Source organism: Pseudochaenichthys georgianus, chromosome 1 (assembly GCF_902827115.2).
Source record: "Pseudochaenichthys georgianus chromosome 1, fPseGeo1.2, whole genome shotgun sequence".
In the NCBI taxonomy this organism is placed as follows: domain Eukaryota; kingdom Metazoa; phylum Chordata; class Actinopteri; order Perciformes; family Channichthyidae; genus Pseudochaenichthys; species Pseudochaenichthys georgianus.
The window spans coordinates 14,995,421-15,014,448 of NC_047503.1; the positions used below are offsets into that span (position 1 = coordinate 14,995,421).

Here is a 19,028-nt window from a genome sequence, read left to right on the forward strand (position 1 = left end):
GTCATTAGCTGCTGGTATATTATATGGATACATATCACTTTCAATTCTCAGCTATTATGGCGGACAATATCAGCCAATCAACCGATCAATAACAAGTAGCTGCATCACAGAAGTGGTTCCATTGTGAACATATCATGGCTCAATGTTTAATCTGTAGATATCAGTATTGGCCCAAATTATTGTATTTGTCAGTGAAGTATGGTTGCACATGCATATGTGTGGACAGGTAGGGGAGCAGGGTACAGATACATCTCCCTTTCATGGAGGTTTATTTCACTGAAGCTGTTCCTAAAGGTCCCCTAATCTCCATTGATTGATATCCCGTTTAACTATCACTCTTGTGGTAGTATTTTTTTTAACATTCTCTCTTTCAGATTGAGCTAATGGCTGCTCAATGCTTTCACTTTTGCTCCGCCCTCAGCTGTGTCGTCATGATTTTTTACGTAAAAAGGGGCGTGGCAATTTTACGCAGAATGAGCCGACCGGCGGGTGTCACACTGACAGGTCCATACTGGGGGTCGAACAGTGCATGGCGAGCAAGTATCCCAACTGAGACTACAGGAAAATACAGGAATAATACAATAAATATACATTTTGTCGTCTCAAACCCGTATGAACCTTTTCCACCGAAATCTGGACGGGACTACAGTGTGAGTGATGCCGCGGAGATATTCAGACAGTGTTATTTGTTACATTTAGCAAAGATTAACCTAACATTTCGCTTACACCATATTAAATATCACTGTGTTAGTTTAAAACAATGCGGCAGGCGTTTTTGAGAAATGTCCGTCGGTTTCCGTGGGTCACCAACGTGACAATGTACGGCTGCCTGTTCGCGGGAGGGGACTTTGTCCACCAGTGGTTCTTCTCGCGCAGGGAGGAACTGGATTGGCGACACACACGGAATGTCGCCGTGGTCGCGTTTGGTTTCCATGGAAACGTCAATTTCTTCTGGATGCGGTTCCTGGAGCGAAGGTTTCCCGGGAACTCCATCCAGGTGGTGCTGAGGAAGCTGCTGCTGGACCAGACCACCGCCGCCCCGCTGGCCGTCAGCGTCTTCTACACGGGTCAGTGTGTGTCAGGGAGCCGGTGCAGGACGGCTGCTCCCCTCAAAACATATCCCGTATCTGTCCATTTGTAAACCGAGCCCAGTAGCTCATTGTCCTGGAAACATACCTTGGCCACCAGAGGTCACATGAAAGTCAGCAATTATGATCCAAGCAGATAGTTCTAGTCTGGAGTAAAGGGAGAAGGGGATTCAAGATGGTATTTGTCACACATGGGCTGAATACAAGAGCCTCAAGTCAAATCTTGTTACAAAATGTATATACAAACTAGTAAACTCAGTTAAAATAGAAAATGAAATTAAAAAGAGCAATGAACAGTGCAGAAGTGCAACCTAGCCTGTAACAGAGTAGCTGTATTGTATACACAGATGAATGTCCTTGGGTATAGCCTATACAGAGTTCATTGTTTAGACGTGAGTTCTGTTGCTAAGACTTTGTGGATAAGAGAGTCCCAACATCAGGATTAGTTTTCCAACATGGTCATTGATTTCTAAAACAGGCAAAACTGTTTGAGTCTTCCCTTTAGAATTCTTATTACTGCTATAACATAATACAAATAAGAAGAAGTTAGTAGTTCATGTGGGTTTTTATCTAGATGTCAGACTAATAGAAACAATCATTTTTGATGATCTGGCCAAAAATAAAAGCTTTTTGTACCTCAAATCTTCTAAATCTGACAAACCAAAAACAGAAAACTACATTAAGATAATAATTTTCTTCACGTATCCCATAATCTCTAATGCTTCTACTGCTATTTTTTGTCGCAATATGTACCAGAATATCACGAAAACAGTTTGAGATTAAATTACATATTGTTGACATTATTTTCCCTACTCCTATAGGACAAACTGTACATCTGTGTGTATTCAAAGTCCACTTTCACTCTCTGTCTGTTCACCTGCCATGGTCACATCAGTTCCCAGCTGACATTCAGAAATCAACTTTGTCTTGTTTTTTCACCCAGGTGTCAGCTTCTTGGAGGGCAAAGATGACATTTTTGAAGACTGGAGAGATAAATTCCTGAATACCTATAAGGTGAGAGGCGGGCCGTCACGACATGATCCCCAGCACCTTGGAGCGCTCAGGTCTGAAATGTAGTGCAAACTGTGACATGTTGTGACAGGTGTCTGCTCTCTGTTTGTCTCTTTTCAGACGGGGCTAATGTTCTGGCCATTTATGCAGGTAAATATTAACAACTCCCTTACATATTCTAGTTAATATATTGCGAAGAAAATCCAAAATCAAAGGTCCACTTGCAAATGATACTTAGCTTTCAATCACTTCCTCCTCCTGAGTATAACTATAATATGTGTTGTAAGTAGACCTTTGAGTTTAGATTTTCTTCACTATTAAAACTTGAATTACCTTATTCATTTCAAATGCTATTTAAAAAAAAAAAGATGTCCCCTTATTTTGCCAATTTTGAAACATTAACCCATGTTACACCTTTTCAAAATATCATAATGACATAAAAATGTGTTAATCAAAACAAACTGATGTAGTTCGAATTAGAGAGTAGAGTTTCTGTATGTCATCTGAAACAATAATTGCGCAAGAAAGTGATATTTACTTCATCTCAATTATAATCTGGATGATTTATTGATTTGTGATATACCAGCACAATGATATAAATATATTTTAACCATCATGTTTCTCCCTTAGTTTCTGAACTTTACCTTCGTGCCTCTGTACTTGCGGACCACCTTCACCGGCTGCTGCGGCTTCGTCTGGGCCACCTTCCTCTGCTTCTCGCGTCAGAGCGGCGACGGCACGGCTGCTGCTGCTCTGACTTGGATGTTCCCTCCTAAAGAAGAGGAAGGAGAATCCACTACGGAGAAAGTAGACTGCGAGGACCAGAAAGATGCTTCCAAAGAGGGACCAGTAGCATCCAAACCTACTCAGAACTGAAGTATGTTGGATCAGTGTCTGTAATGGAGGGGACAAAACAAAAAGGTGGTCCTGTCTGTGGTCCATGTTGCACTTTCACTGCCAGGGTTTGAGTTCAAAGTCTCTCTGAGGTTGAACTAAAATGTGTATCCTCATTACGCTCTAAGGTGCTTTGCGAAAGAGCGTCCAGCAAGTTGAATGAGTATATTTTTAAATATGCACATCACCTCACTGGAAACATGTCAATCAGTCCTAGTTTTCCATCAATGTGCTATACTTGTCGTCCGGTTTGTTTTTATAAATGTGTATAAACGCCGTGTGTGTTCTCTCATTTCAAACAGGAGAGTTGCCTTATTTAATTGGACCATATGAAAATGATTCTTGATGACTTCTATGTCTGAGGAGAAGCTTTGATAATGATGGGAATGTGTGCAGGTTGATGATCTACATTGCTCTGCTTTTGTCTCAAAACTGGAATGAAAGTGGGGAAGAATGTTTGCCACAGTGCGGAGAGGCGGCTAATATATTAGCTTAGACTTCTTACTTCATAACATTGGCCACATTTCTAGACAATTCTTTAAAAGGGACCTATTGTGCTGTATTCTTGTGCCCTTTCTTGTAGTGTATTCTAGGTATTTGTGCATGTTAATGGTCTTGAATGGCTAAAATCCCCACAGAGGGAGTTTCTCTTTTTTACTTATACTCTGGTACAAGAAGTGCTAAATAAACATTCACACAGGTACAAATAATTCATTATTCATATATTTTTCAATACACTTAAAAAACACTAAAACATATCTATAAACACATGTTTTTGATTTCCATGTATTCAACCAGAGTCATATTACTTTAAATATTGTGGCAATGAAATACAGCTGAAGATGTTTGTGTCAAACATCCATTTACTTGAATGGGGAAATGCGTCCTATTGTACTTTATGTTAAATGTTATAGAGTGGAGTGCACCATTTCATCAATTATAATAATATTTTATCCTTTTTTTTTTTAAACGTTACCTCTTGCCAATGTTATAGGTGTCCTTTCCTGCAGTGATTATTTAAATGTAATGTCAGATGCCTGCCAAGCAGTTTTCTATGGAGGTAATTTTTTAAATTGCTGCAGCACAAGAGCTGCCTACGATTTCTATTTCTAGAATTTTAAAGGGTTTAGATCAGACATATATTTTGTCTCAGGCATATAATAACAAAAACATTTAATTAACTAGTGTTTCTTAACTTAAATTCCTGACAAATGTTTATTTTGTATTGATGTGTTTGGGTCTAAAATGGGGTTTGCGATTTTGAAGTAGCTAATGCCAGAGCTGTTGTGTGATTATATTATTTAACATGTCTCTCAGAACTGAATGAATGCTGTGAATAATAATTATATATGACAAATTGTGTTGCAGAATAGTTTTTTACCCAACATCCCTTTTATCAGACATCCTTTAAATTGCATCCGTAGACTAATAACTTATTATTAGTGTGGTACTAGATTGGTTGTTTCCTTTAATGTTAATGCTGATGTGCTATAACTGTCCCTTGGAGATTAAATCAATAAATATTCTCATTGTTCATATCAGCAACTGAGAACTAGGTAATATTAAACACATTATTTTATCAATTGGTCTTGATATTTTAAAAGATTCGATCACAATTGCATCAAGGTTGCACTTACTATGGTGGAGATGTATAACATTTGTTGTTGAATAAATAAAATTAAACCAATTGTCTTATCATTTGTTTTTCAGCCACAGCAACACAAAAAAACAGTTATTAACCTTGGTTGACCTTTGAACCTTTTATATTTTGATTTGTTTTGTTCTTATGCACACAATTATATTTGATATCTTGTGTACCTCTGACATTTTCTCTTCAGAGGTGCATCCTTGGTGTGTTTATACAGAAATATTACTCATTCTTCCATACAACTCACACTTTAGAATCTGCATCTGCTCTGCCTCCACACATCCTTTGAGGCAGCCTCCCTGCTGATGCAAGTTTTCCCTGCAGTCTGCGTTTCCACTCTGTTGGATCGCCCCCTGCTTATGAGACAACATGATGCTTCAGGCACCCATTACTAAAGTTGTTCTCGATTATGCCAACCGAGCCCCCTCATGTGGAAACATCTGGCACTTATCCTTTGGCAGTTATTCCAACATGCCAGATAACAAGCAGATGTACACTTTAGAGGCAAAAGGCTTAAAGAGCTTACACCATTTAAGCTATTTTCCTGCTTTTTAATACATAGTTGGCTTGCTACAAAACAACGTATTGAACAGGCTGATAATAAAAACTCCAGTGCACTATCATTTTCTTTTTAACGTCATCTCGGTGTCAGTGGGTGTCTCCTTAGTCTTCACCTCCCTGCTCGCACTGCGCATGCGCCCTACATCCTCCTCTCCATCCACACGTCAAAGGGACTTGAAAGCTTGAATAAAGATGCTCAACGTCTCAGGTCGCTGGAGCCTTGTCACCGGGTGAAACTGAGTTATCTGTTGGGACGTGCGCACACACAGAAGCAGCCTAGGTTTTTCTTAAGCTGAAAGTCTCGTGCATCCTAGTTTCGGCGCGAGGACATTCTACCGACCGACATGGAACTGAAGAAATCTATTTCGGACACCGAGCGCGCGCTCAGGAGCTACGGCGCCGTGTCGGAAACGGCATGGACAACAGACAAAGGTGAGCGTCGTGCACAAATAAAATAATATGTTGATGTAGCACCCGGAAGTGAGAAATAGTATCTCCGTTTTGCAGCATTGTGTTTCACGTTAGCGTTGAAAGGGTTATGTATCAATATCGCCGACTCGGTGCTAGAGGGCCTATTCATTCCCACACATGCATGGTACTGTGTGATCTGTAAATGAATTTGAGGCAAGAAGCACATCACAAATACAGCAAACCCGGCACATTTTGAAACGTGTGCTTATTTCAGTCATTCTGATGCAGAAACATGAAGGAGAGCTGCTTTGAGTTCTGCTCCTCTGCTTTGATCAATAGGATATACTGGATTTCACATTTAGAAACATGGGTGTATGGCAAATAAGTTGTGAGTTTGAAGAGAGAGTTTTTCTCCTCTCTTAAGTTAGTATTTTCAAATTCAGTTGGGGCAAAAATAAGCATTACTGCATGATAATACCAGTTTCTGTTGGCACAATATAACAGGACCACTGTCCACAGCCCGAACAATGACAATAATACTGACACCTCAAACACTATGAACCTTTCTCGATTTATTCGCAATTTATCTATTTGTATTTTTCTTATAGGCTACACATCATAGGATAACATTGAGACGTTACACGTACATGTATGCATCCTCACAAATATAAGAACATCAATCTCATAAGAGAGTCAAAAAGCCCAAGAAAAACAACAATGACAAGACCAACCATTAAAGTACTTTATAAAACCCAAGTCAAATTAAGTTATACATAACATATATATATATATATATATATATATATTTTAACCTTTTTTAGTTTTGGAGCAAATTAAATAGGTGTTTCTATTTTATTTAACTATTTTGCGATTTTCCAATATTTTCTTTTTGGATTACGGTTTGTAACCTACCCAAGAGCCACATCTGACGTCTTTTCAACCCACTGTCTAAAATGCAAACATATGAAACTATGAAAAGCAGCAAATCCTCTCTTTTGGAAAGCTAGAATCAGACAATAATGTGTGGCCATAAAGCTCAGCAAACACAGTTCTGAAATAAACACAGCTGTGTCAGATCAGACTATTATCGAATCCCAGGTGATGACGGGGCGCCGCTGACTGACGCATGTGTTGACAGAAGCAACACAGTGATAGCGTCTGTAAAGACACCTCTGACGAAGTGACGATTATTCCTCACAGGAGAGCGGGGTGTGAAGAAACGTCTACATTAAGTCAGAGAAGGAGGGGGGGGGGGGGGGAAGCAGTGGTTATCTTTAGACATACATCCTGTCATTGCTTCTCTCTCTTTCTGAAACCAAGACAGGTTGATCTCTCTAAAATACTGCCTGTTTTTTCCTCCAAGTGGGGGTGTGGTCGTGCGTTAGCAGTGTATACAGTGTGACTGCAGAATGTTTCAGGGGCATTGGATGTCACACAGATGCTGACGTTTCCCTGTTGTCAAACCCCATGTGGTCACTGCACTGTGCGCCATGCAGGCTCTCATTCAATCCTAATCCTGATGTAAAGTGTTGATCCAGAAACAGGGCTTATTCATTAACAGGAGTCTGTTTCACATCTGCGGTCAATGTGAAAAGCAGGGAGTGTTTGTGCAACATGGGACTAGAGATAACACGACACGTCCCTGGTGGAAAAAGCTGCTTTTAATTAGGATGTATCGAAGCTGTGTGTTTCTCGTTATGTCTTTCATGCTGAGTGAGCAGGTTGCTCAGATGAGAGGAAGCTGTTAAGACATTATTGATCTGGCTCTTTGCCACCAGTCCGGACTTAATGCAGCTCGGTCTCATTGATGGCAAGCTCGTGGCTGGAGTGTGCAGAGACAAACAAGACACAGAGGGAACATAAAGACACATTTCAAACCTCAGCTCCTGCTGTGTTTTGGAGCGTGCTGCTGCATTTCCATGATGTCAAGTTTGTTTTTTAGCCTTTTCTCAGCAGACACTTTGGGTGATGATTCAACTTCAGCGAAGGCACAAACGAACCAGAGCCCCCCTGTGCAGACTTCTGTCTGCGGCGGTGAGTCAGCTCTGTACTCAGGGAGCATCCATGAACAGCCCCACAGACGCAGACTACAGCTTCTGCAAGATCACAAGCTGCTCCCCTCCTCCAATGTCACAGTGTGGATACATGTCATGCATCACATTTAAAAGCTTGGACTCTTGGATATTGTAATGGCCAACATTTAGTAGATTAAACAAGAATATAATCAATCAGTAAGGAAAGTAATTGCTACCTGCAGCCCTAATGTTTTTCAGGACCCTGACTGCAGGTATCACTTCCAGTCTCACTTTCATGCATTCATATGAAATGTTCATTTTCTTCACAAAAGTGGAAGACAACTATGACGGCTGCTATACATGTGTTATACTGAACTATAGCAGAAATACTTTGTTAAAAGAGGTACTCAAGAGATAAAGTGTTACTTCTCCATAAACGGGGGATTGTAAGAAACAGGAATATAAACTTCTATTATCTTTCACACCCCTGGATCCTTCAATACCCATAATGCAGTCTGGCTAAAGGCAAACTGTGTAACAATGGCAGGGGGTTTCTTTTGATAAAGAGGTTAATATTTGCATATGTTCTTAGTTCCAGATCCTAGATACTGTTGATGGTGTTTGGTAAGGTCTGTTGGAAGAGCCTGTGCAGTGGTCGGTGCATCGATCAGTGCAATAAAGCTTTGGTCAGTGTTGACGGTGGCAGGAATGGAGAATGTCAGGTTGGTGGTCCATGTCAGGGAGGAGTTAGCCAATCAGTGAGGAGCCACAGCTGGTCATTGATGTGAGTACCCAGGGTTTTTCTTTTTTCCCTTCTTTAACAACCTTCACAAAGTGCCTTCATTACATGCTTACAGGGATAGTTTTAAATGTATTCTAGGTTGGTTCGGATGAGGTACTTTTCAGTATGTTCGTACATTTGGAGATCCGACAGGACTATTGTAGACGAGGGCAGCAGCCAAATATATTTTAGCCACCTAAAACAAAATCAATATCAATCAAAGTGTATGGATTATTTGACCGCTTTACCTCCCTAATAGACATCCATTTCTTGAACTGAAGCTGTTATATCCATCTTCCCAAAGCCACCAGACTCCATTGACACAATCAGTTATTCGATGTTGTTGGTCTACTGCTGCATCACAACACCAAAGTCACACAATTATACAAACTAACTAACCGATAAAGGCAGCGGTAAACCAAAAAAGTACAGTATTGCTCAATGGAGTCTGGTGCATTTGAAGAGACAGATAAGTCTGATTTACCCCAACATCTTGTTTGATACTTTCCTTTTATGTCACACACACATTTTCTCCTCATCAGTGATTGCTGCCTTTTTGAGTAGAAAACAGTCTTTTGTGCTCGAGGCACTGCTGTGACAATAACATGCAAATCACCTCTCTCAATTACACATGCTGCTCTCTCTCTGAATATCATGTTCTTGGCAGATGAGTCACGGGATATGAGGTGAGAAATGAGTCTGCCAAGTAGCTGACACTGCGAGAAAGTTTTCAACGGATTAAAAAAAGTTGCATTTGACGAATAATATCAAAGAAAATAGGAAGACAGGTATGCTATATCTCTCTCTCCTGCCTTTAAAGCATCCTTTGTATTCCTCCTTATCATTTCTTTACACATGTGTACTCATTCCTCCTCATTTTTGTACTAATTAGTTTTTCCTTACCTCCCTCTGCCCCCCAGGTCATTCAGATGTGTCCATGGCGGAGAGCACCATGGCTCCAGAGGAGATCGAGGTGGAGATGGCTCGGATCCAGCGCCTGCGAGAGGTCCTGGTGCGCCGGGAGTCAGAGCTGCGCTTCATGTGAGTTGCTGAACTGTCCATTTCTGCGTGTTTTTCACACCAAACGTGTGACAAAGATAGAATCTATAAGGTGTCATAACAACTCCTCCTCGAGTGGATAATGAGGTTGACATGGCGCACGATTGAAGTCTGCTGTTTAAGAGACAGAGGGAGGCCATTGATTATGCAGAGGACTGGACATGCCAATAGCAGCTGAGTGAGTCACCGTGATGCACTCGTTGGCTTCTCATCAGCCTCAAGGATTATGGATCAGTGTTTGGGAATACACTCTGTATTTCTTCCTCTGTATCCGTCACCGTATTTATCATAGGGAAGTGTGTCTGTGCTTTTTGTGAAGCATGGCGACATAAATATGAGGATATAGTTGATATGTTGATGAGACTAATATTGAGTGTAATACTAAGCAGTAGAATATCCAGAGAATACTGGAAATGTCCTGTCTTCCAGCGGTTGTGTGCTGTTGGTTATTTTAAAACAGGCAGCAGAAAATCACAAATCCATCAAATTCAAAATGAAAAACAATCCCACATCCTAAATTAATAATATGTAAGACAAGGAATAGCAGCAATTTCTGACATTAAAGCAAAACCATTGAATATTTGGCATTTTTGCTGTAAAATGACTTAATAATGATTGATTCTAACACATTTATGTAATTTTAATTAACTACTTCTACTACTAGTACTTGTAGGTTCAACAACATATAAAGAACCAGGTATTTGACCACATCCTTTGTATTTAAAATACCTTTAACATGTTGGATTAAGTATCTGTACATTACAGACAATGTTGAAAATCAAAGAGGAGGATCATTTTGGTATCAATAAAATAAAATGACATTTTTGGGGATTTTGAATTTATACTTTTTAAGTCATTAAAGATTTCTGTGAAGTTTCTCTATTTCATTTTGAAGACTATAGGATCACAATATGTATTGATAGGAGATACAATGTTCCAAACATTCAATTTCAGCGTAGCTTAAGAGCTGTTTCACTGTGTCATTTTGTTACTGAGCTGAAAATATTTATTGTTTTGTAACATATTTAGCAAATGTTGTTATTTTGTGAAGGACAAATGTTTTCCTTTCAAAAACCAATTTAAATGAACACAGAAAATTACTATAAAGAAAGCGGCTCTACTTCTGCCCCTAAAACTGAATTGAGAGAAATAGATGGTAGTTGTTTTGCCATCTTGAAACTGTATCACATGACTCATCGAGCAGGACAGTGTATTCTGTGGGTCGTTGCACCCTAACAACACGGCGTGATGGTCGAGGTGTCCAACATCAGAGAGCTCTCTCAGTGTTAGAAGCAAATGTACGCCTCCACTCGAAGGGCTTCATTAGGCCGCCACGCTGCTTACTGCTGTCTCTGTTGTCAGGCTCAGTGTGACTCAAGAAGTGCACACACACACACACACACACACACACACACACACACACACACACACACACACACACACACACACACACACACACACACACACACACACACACACACGCACGTGCACACACACACACACACACACACACACACACACACACACACACACACACACACACAGAGTAGCAGATGGAGTGTCAGAGTGCAGAAGCTGCTGGAATCCACAGATAGCACTGAGAGACTGAAACAGAAAAACAGAGAGAGAGGAGGAAAAAGAAACTGAAGGGAGGGGTCAAAAGGGGAGAGAGGAAGGGAAGTGTAAAACGGAGCAACAGGGAGGAGGAGGAGGAGGAGGAGGAGGAGGAGGAGGAGGAGGAGGATGATGATGATGAGTCATCGGTGATCTATCGCAGGTAGATCTGTGGTAGCTGTCACAGCTCCGCAGAGAGAGAGAGAAAGGCAGGGATTTAAGGAGGAAGAGGGGAAAACATGGAGCCCCCTGAGGGTGAGACATCAGGGCTGCAGGGGGCTCAGGGAGCAGGGGGCTTTGATTGATGTTGCATGTTCTTCATCCGCACACACTCTGAGGCACCAGCCTGTGATGTCTTAATGACAGGGACAAGAGGGGATTCTACAGCACAGCAGCCGGGATCAGCAGCGCTGAAATGATTTCTACACTAATCAATTATTCGATCAACAGAACAGTCCATTTAGGGCTTGTACAATAGAGGATTTCAAGGTTTATATCAATTGTTCACCCAAGGCTATATCATATCTCTATTGATCTGTGTTTCGAAGAAGTGTTGCTATTTCAAATAGGGATGCTCCGATCGATCGGTCACCGATCGAGATCGGCCGATACTCACTCTCTACCGATCGATCGGTGCTCTCTAAACATGCCGATCGCATAAGAGCCGATCGCATAACGACACTTTTCTCTGTGTGCGGCAAAACAAGCTCGCCAAAATGGCTTCACCGGTCTAGCATTATTTTAAGGTGTCCGAAAAAGACAGTAAAATAGCGGTATGCAACGTGTGTGTGAAGCAGAAATCCTGCAGCTCCGCCCGCCGGACCAGTGAGCGGAGCGAAACACACACTGAGAGTTAGACCTAACACACTTAGCTATTTTATCTACCTCTGGAACAAGCTAAACTAGTTATACATATATTTATTCTTCACTGCCGGGTCACCCATTACTGGATCAGTGAGCTGCATGAGATACTGACAGGCTGGGAGAAAGGGGGGAGAGAGAGAGGGAGAGAGGGAGAGAGAGCCCTTCCGCTCATTTCTCCCGTGTTATTATCCAAAGTGAATGTAAACTTGAATAATGTACATAATTTGAATGTAATAATTAAGTTGATTGTTGTTTGTGGAAGCGCGAGTGAATGAGCCCCATTAACTGAGTTTTAAACATCACTTTAAATGGAAGATTTAAAGTGATGTTTAAATCTTCCACTTAGGCCCCGCCCACTCGATCGGTATCGGCCGATACTGATTCCGGCGATGGGCCCCAAAATTGGCGATCGGAGCATCCCTAATTTCAAAGATTCAAAAGCTTTATTGTCATATGCACTGTAGCCAAAGTATAGTTTGGGCAAGTCCCATGCTCCTTCAACAATGCAACTTAAATATACATATTATACGTAAGACATCAAACATAAATAAGATAAATAAAATAGGGAATGTTGCAAAAGACCAATGTGCAAGTAAATGCAGTCAACTATATACTATAAGTTATGAAGTCACAGGCATTTAACAGTCATTTGTTTAATACGTTTCGAATTGGAATGTTTTAGACATTTTCTTTTAAAAGAAGCTAAATACTTTGAAAAGAAGCTATTTAAAAACAATTGAGATTTCTGATAAATTAACTAAATGTGTAGTTTAAAAAATAGGCATTCTACTTGAAGACACTCCCTCTTTCTACATCTGTTTTATTCTCAAGGCGTAGAACATGGCTCGTACAGAATAGGATCCAACCAAGAAGTGAGATCTTTTACATCAAACAACATCCTCAAATCAATAATAGGGTTAAAGTGCATCACCTCTTTTCACCCTCTGTCTGAAACCAGAGCCCAGCCTGCTCTGATTGGTTAGCTGTCCGGCTCTGTTGTGATTGGTCAACTGCTTAGAGATGTCCTGCCACTTAGCCAATCACGTACAATGTGTTCGAGTGCTAGCCAATAGAAGTGTAACATAGTGATGTCACTAGGTTACGGAAGTAAACAAAGGAGAACCAAAACTATAAAACACACTACAGGAAAGGGCAAACCTTGTATAATCAAAATCAAGTCAAAAGTCAAAGTCAACTGAATCTTTGTTTTAGTGACCATTTTACAATGGTTTTCTGAAAGATGTTGCTCTCTTCTTTTATAATGTTATTTATTTACTACTTTATTGTCAATCTTTCAGTTTGTGTGTACAGACAGAGATCGAAATACCGTGTCTAACAATCCAGAATACAATAATGTATATATAGCCTCATATTCAAGTTTTACAAATAAATGTTGTGCTTTTTGCAATTGACAGAATTGTTCACATTGAAACACATTGTGTGCAGAGATCCCTCCCGCAGGTTGTTCAGTTGAAGTCTGTTTTTGTTCCAGGGTTCAGGAAGCAGCTATAATAAAATCATCTTTCCTGTGATGTAAGCCAGATATTCACTGTTTTCTCTCTCTCTTCCTAGGATGGATGACATTCAGCTCTGCAAAGACATCATGAGTTTAAAGCAGGAGCTGAGACAGATTGTCACAGCACCAGGTACACTTCAAACGCACATGTATTTATATATTTCCTGCAGCAGAATATCAGAAAATAAACCTCTCAGAATCGATCTTCTGTGTGGAAAACTCTCCACGCTCCCTGTTTGGACTCGAAAATAGAGTTTTTGGCATTCAGTGCTTCTGTTTGCAGCTTGCCAGCATCCCATAACCTCAGCAGGCGGCATGGTTGATGTATAGGGAGAGTCATGGAGCTAAACTGCGGAGGATTGATGGTGAGTCTCAGGGACGAGCTGGAAACACGAGGCAGAGATTGTCATACTCATGCATCGTCACTGTGAAGGCAATACGAGCTGAGGGAGGCGTTCCAGGCAAGGTGTCCACAATGAATATCCGTAAACACGTTCGTCTTGGATGGTTCTGTGGTGTGTTTGTGGCGCCGAGTACATCCTCAAATATTGGTTTACCTCCATAGTGAGTCCCGGTGTGTTCTGTACCTGAAATGCAGCGAGAATGTGACGTCAGATGAGTGTATGAGCAGGAGGGGATGGTGTTGTGTTCAAAGACACACACACACACACACACACACACACACACACACACGGTCAAAAGATACATGTACAGTATGTCCATAAACTGGGTAAAGCATCAGTGACAGGCAAATCACAGGGTGTTTTCTAACGCATTGGCAAAATAATATCCAATGTGCAAAGGGAAGGGAAAAAAACCTGAAGTTTATGTATGAAAACATTTCCTGATCTGAGTTCATTTGATTCAGGGCTGCATTCGGGATTTTAAAGGGGCCTTATTATGCTACATTTCAGGTTTCATATTTGTATTGTATGCCTCTAATGTGACATGTTTACATGCTTTAATGTTCAAAAAGCTCTTTTTAAATGACTGAGTTCATGAATCCTCCCAGTGCAACCCCACCTGCCTCTAATCTCCAAACAGAATTGAAACAATCGAAACGTTATCTATCTTTAAAGTTTCCTGAGGAGTATTGACCAAGTTTGGACAAGTAACCTGAATGTAAATATTATTCGTTTTTCTATAACAAACTCCACAGGTCACCTTTAAGTGTGCTAACACTAGCTAGCATTAGCCTACATTAGCCACAGATCATTTCAAGCCAAGTAAGGCTGTAGACGAAAAGTTATTGAATTGAGCAAGGGTGCATTTCATGTGTTTTTTATTTCAAAATATTAATAATATGGTTTCTACTAAAGAGCTTTCAACCTTTACTTTTGAATGACATTTTCTCCAGGATGTCAGGAATAACAGTTGATCTTTTATTAAGTATCACTGAAATCTGCCCGTACAATTTCCCCTATGCGCTGTGATTGTGGAATAAAAACATCCCTAAAAATTCCAGAGGACATAACCTGACTGTCTCAATGGTGTCTGCCCCTTTAATTAGATTGTAATATATTGTAATGTGTTCCTATTAATCTGTCCACCCTCTGTGCATTCTGGATTACCGGTCACACAAAAACTGTCCCTTATTGACATTCTTGTGAGCCACTGGGGCCTCATGTATGCTGTTGCTAGGGGGACAGACAGCCGGCACAATGAGAGTCACGTGAGCCTCTCCTTTCCTCTGACATTGGGATGTATCCACTGTAGCCCCCGCGCCCCTCAGATTGTTCTGCCCCCGGGGGAAAAACACACCGAGCTGCACTGCTCCACTTTGCTTCCTGATGGGAGAAAGAGCTGATGTTAGCAGTCGTTTTTCAAACCCCCTCCTCGCCCATACATACCGGCAGCAGTGTCAGAAAACCTGTGTGTGTGTGTGTGTGTGTGTTTTCTGTGCTTTGGAGCGTGAAGGTTGGAAAAGTTAGACAAGGCAAAGAGGAAGCTGCGTTCATATTGAAGATCTCTGGCTGTGAAGGCAAAATCATTCACAAAATGACATCTCTTTAGCATTTCCATAACAAAGTCATTGCCTTTATTCTTATCAATTATTAATAGGGTTAGCTCGTGACGTGACTCAGCTGACTTTGCTATAAGGTCAGCTTGTTAAGGTCAGTTGCGAGTAACAAAATGTACCTCTATTAATATTTAATGTGAGGATATTACGGTTTCAATCGGTCTGCTTGTCCCTTCAGTCGGCCATTATTATTGTTTTGTGTTTGTGTGACTTTCATCTTCCCCTACCTCCCCAGAGAAAGAGAGAAACAAGAAGCAGAGGCAGCGGGAAGAAGAGTTGATCCTGAAGATCCATAAACTGGTGCAGAAGAGGGATTTCCTGGTGGACGACGCAGAGGTGGAGAGATTAAGGTACAGCGCTCACACACACGCTCACACACACACACACACACACACACACACAGCTGAATGTGTGTTTACTGACAGTGTCGGGTTGAACTGCATACACTGTGTCTGCACTTGAAAGACATAGGATGGTTGAGAAACAGCAGGAAGGAGACTCAGAAGAAATGTGTGTGTGTGAGAGAGGCTGACTGATGACCATGGCTCTGTATTGTCATCTCTTCCCTTGCCCCCACATAGTGTCACACGGAGATAACGGTTGTGATATTAAATCATGTTACATTTCTGTGCAATTACAAAGGTTAATTTTCAAAGTGGGTAATCAAATTTGCTTCTGTTTTGGGTATTTCAATTATTTAATCATTGTTATTCTCTACGAGTCACCACAGTAAAGTGTGTAACATTGTGCTATGTTGTCAAAATCAAAGCAGCGTGAAGCTCTAGCTTGTGCTTCTCTAATATCGTCATTACACTCAAGGCACAGCAATTAGACATTCCGACCTGCGCATGGTGCTGAGGGGAAGGGTCAGCAAAATGAACAGTTCATACAGAAAATACAATAGTTATCAAGATTTTTTTATCCAGAATAAATACCTGTTTCTAGAATAGTCATTACAATCTTTGGGATTCATTCCCTGGCGGCCATGGATACTGTACCAAATATAAAATACTGTTATTGCAAAACAGCTATGCATTAAATAATTATTTCCATTGTTTTGAGTTGTTTAAAAACTTTTTTTTTTTTTAAACACCTTTTTCTACGTTTTTGAACAAATGTGTCATTTGGTTCGCAAAAAACAATGGTGTAAATAGTTTTGGAGATTTGTTGATACATTTAACCCAATTAAAATATTTGCACTTTACAAACAAAAGACCAAAAAGAATAAATATTTGACAGAGGATTAAAAACTAAACTAAAACACACACAAACACTTGAACTAGCTGTGTGTGAATAACACGGTAAAAGTTGTAATCTTGTTGTATGGGGAACAAAAATAAATAAAAATATAATACTACTTTAATTAATCCATACAAAAATTCCGTTAGCATTTTTTGCATCCTGTGGAGTTATCTTACCTCTGGCTAACAAAAGCACGGGTTTAACTTACAACACATTGGCTCTATGTAGGTGTCCCAGTAATAACGACAGTCAGCCAGCCTGCACAATACCAGGACCCTGAAACCTAAACAGCCAAACAGACCTTAGCAATCACCATTGTATAACCTCACCCATAAAGGGTTTTCTGAGAAAAAGGCCCAGAAGAGGTACAAACTGCGGGTCAGGTACATAAAAAGGTCCGGTGACTAACAGTAAAAGCAGCCTGTTCTGTTGCATTGTATTCAAACAGCTGATCATGTGACTGTATGTAAATCACAGGGAGCAAGAGGAGGACAAGGAGATGGCCGAGTACCTGAGACTGAAGCTGATGCCTCTGGAGAAGAAACTCAAAGCCACACAAAGTGAGTTTACACAAACACACACTCAGAGTAGGAGTATTGTTCACTTTTGATCTGATTTATTTGTCCTCTTTCTTTATGGCAAGATGCTGCAAAGCCGAAGAGACAAATCCCAGAGCCACCTCCCAACAAGCCGTCCATCACCAAGTCAGGAGTGGCCGTCATCAAGGACTGCTGTGGAGCCACGCAGTGTGCCGTCATGTAACCGCTAAGACCCCGTATCACAAACACTCACATCACACGTCATACATCACTTCCTGTAACTCAGAGAACCTCGGCTAACTGCTTTCTCCTCGCATCTGTTCAGGAAGCAGGTTTGTAATTGGGTCAGGGAAGGGGAATTGTAAATAAAACTGATCAATACACATCTTTAATTAGACCCATCATGAAACGTTCCTTTAAGATGACAATATGGTCTGTGATCATGTGGTCGAGTGGAGCCATTTACAGAACTACAAGCACAATGTCCAAACGGTGAAATATAAATGCTGGGGATCTCTGTCTGATAGGAGAAAATAAATATCTGTTATCGTCCCGTCACGATGGACAACGGGGATTTATTCCTCCATCGCAGCCCTTTATCAACCAGTTTTCACTTAAGGAAACCCACAAATCGGCTTTTGTACTGGAGCTAAGCAATCATCGTGACCCCATGCAATGGAGGTTTAATCCTCTGTTATTCTGTAATATCTGATGTGCTTGATTTAAAACTTTGACAGTCAAAAAATATTTGGTAGTTATTGAAGATAAACATTTAAAAACACAGAAAATACTTACGGAAAATGTTCTTCGGTGACAAAAGTGAAATGTTGCTATAAAATGTGGTCATTATAGGTTTGTTTCCAAACATTTGCATTTCACTCTACAAAGGCCACTTCTTAATGGCAGTACATCTAAACATGACCCATTATTGTAGCGTGGTATTCACTGGTTCACAACGATTATTACTCTGGTTAACCTTACAGGAATCCCTGAGAGGCAAATGGGAACAAATTATTCTGATTATAGATTTTTTAATTTTGATTTAAATGCTAAACTAAATTATTACTGTGATGTCTTTTGATGTCTAATTATGCCATTAAGAAAAATACAAATGCTTCACGTCCCGTTTAGAACATGAAATCAGCCTCTTGTGGCCAAAAAGAGTATTGCAACATTGCATAAACATTTCTTTTGATTCTGACAACTTACCATAGTCATAAACACTGAAGAAATAACATTTAAGACTGAGGTGGATCACCATGATCATCTTCTTTTCATTTTTCTCTGAGATTGTGTAACTATATAGCATCAATTAATCTTTTTTTTTGATAAACATGGTGGGATATTATATTGAATGATTTTAAATGGTCCACTGCACTTGCTCATGCTCGAGTCACCACATAAATATTGACTGTGGTAGTATGTCATCATTCAGTCATTATCCACATTCCTAACAAATCTTTGCATCCTACTAATTTCCTCTTGCGTTTTTCTGATAAAACACCAGGAATTGAATGCAACTCTTGTAAATGCCTACAATAGACGTGTATGTTTGAGTGTATTATGACTTTAGTGACTCCTGTCAAGCAAAGTGTTGCCCTTTGTCACCTTCCTTCTGATGACTTGGCATTCTGTAGTAGTGAATTTATGAAGGTCCTAATGTTGAATATTGAACAAATATGCAGAAAATAAGCTGAAACTACCTGTACATACATGTTTAAATAAAGAGCATCTTTCAGGAAACACGCTGGGTGAATATTGATTC

At 40.4% G+C, this 19,028-nt stretch overlaps 2 protein-coding genes across 2 annotated transcripts; both read left to right on the forward strand.

Annotated features, from left to right (window-relative positions):
* Positions 1–126: 126 nt before the first annotated feature.
* Positions 127–4,681, forward strand: LOC117454013 (mpv17-like protein). Its single transcript, XM_034093099.2, has 4 exons — positions 127–1,067; positions 2,032–2,102; positions 2,220–2,249; positions 2,730–4,681. The coding sequence occupies exons 1-4, from the start codon at positions 761–763 to the stop codon at positions 2,973–2,975; spliced, it is 654 nt and encodes a 217-aa protein (XP_033948990.1). The 5' UTR covers positions 127–760; the 3' UTR covers positions 2,976–4,681.
* Positions 4,682–5,334: 653 nt separating this feature from the next.
* Positions 5,335–19,018, forward strand: bmerb1 (bMERB domain containing 1). Its single transcript, XM_034093487.2, has 6 exons — positions 5,335–5,634; positions 9,330–9,450; positions 13,519–13,592; positions 15,718–15,832; positions 17,202–17,284; positions 17,368–19,018. The coding sequence occupies exons 1-6, from the start codon at positions 5,547–5,549 to the stop codon at positions 17,484–17,486; spliced, it is 600 nt and encodes a 199-aa protein (XP_033949378.1). The 5' UTR covers positions 5,335–5,546; the 3' UTR covers positions 17,487–19,018.
* Positions 19,019–19,028: the final 10 nt, after the last annotated feature.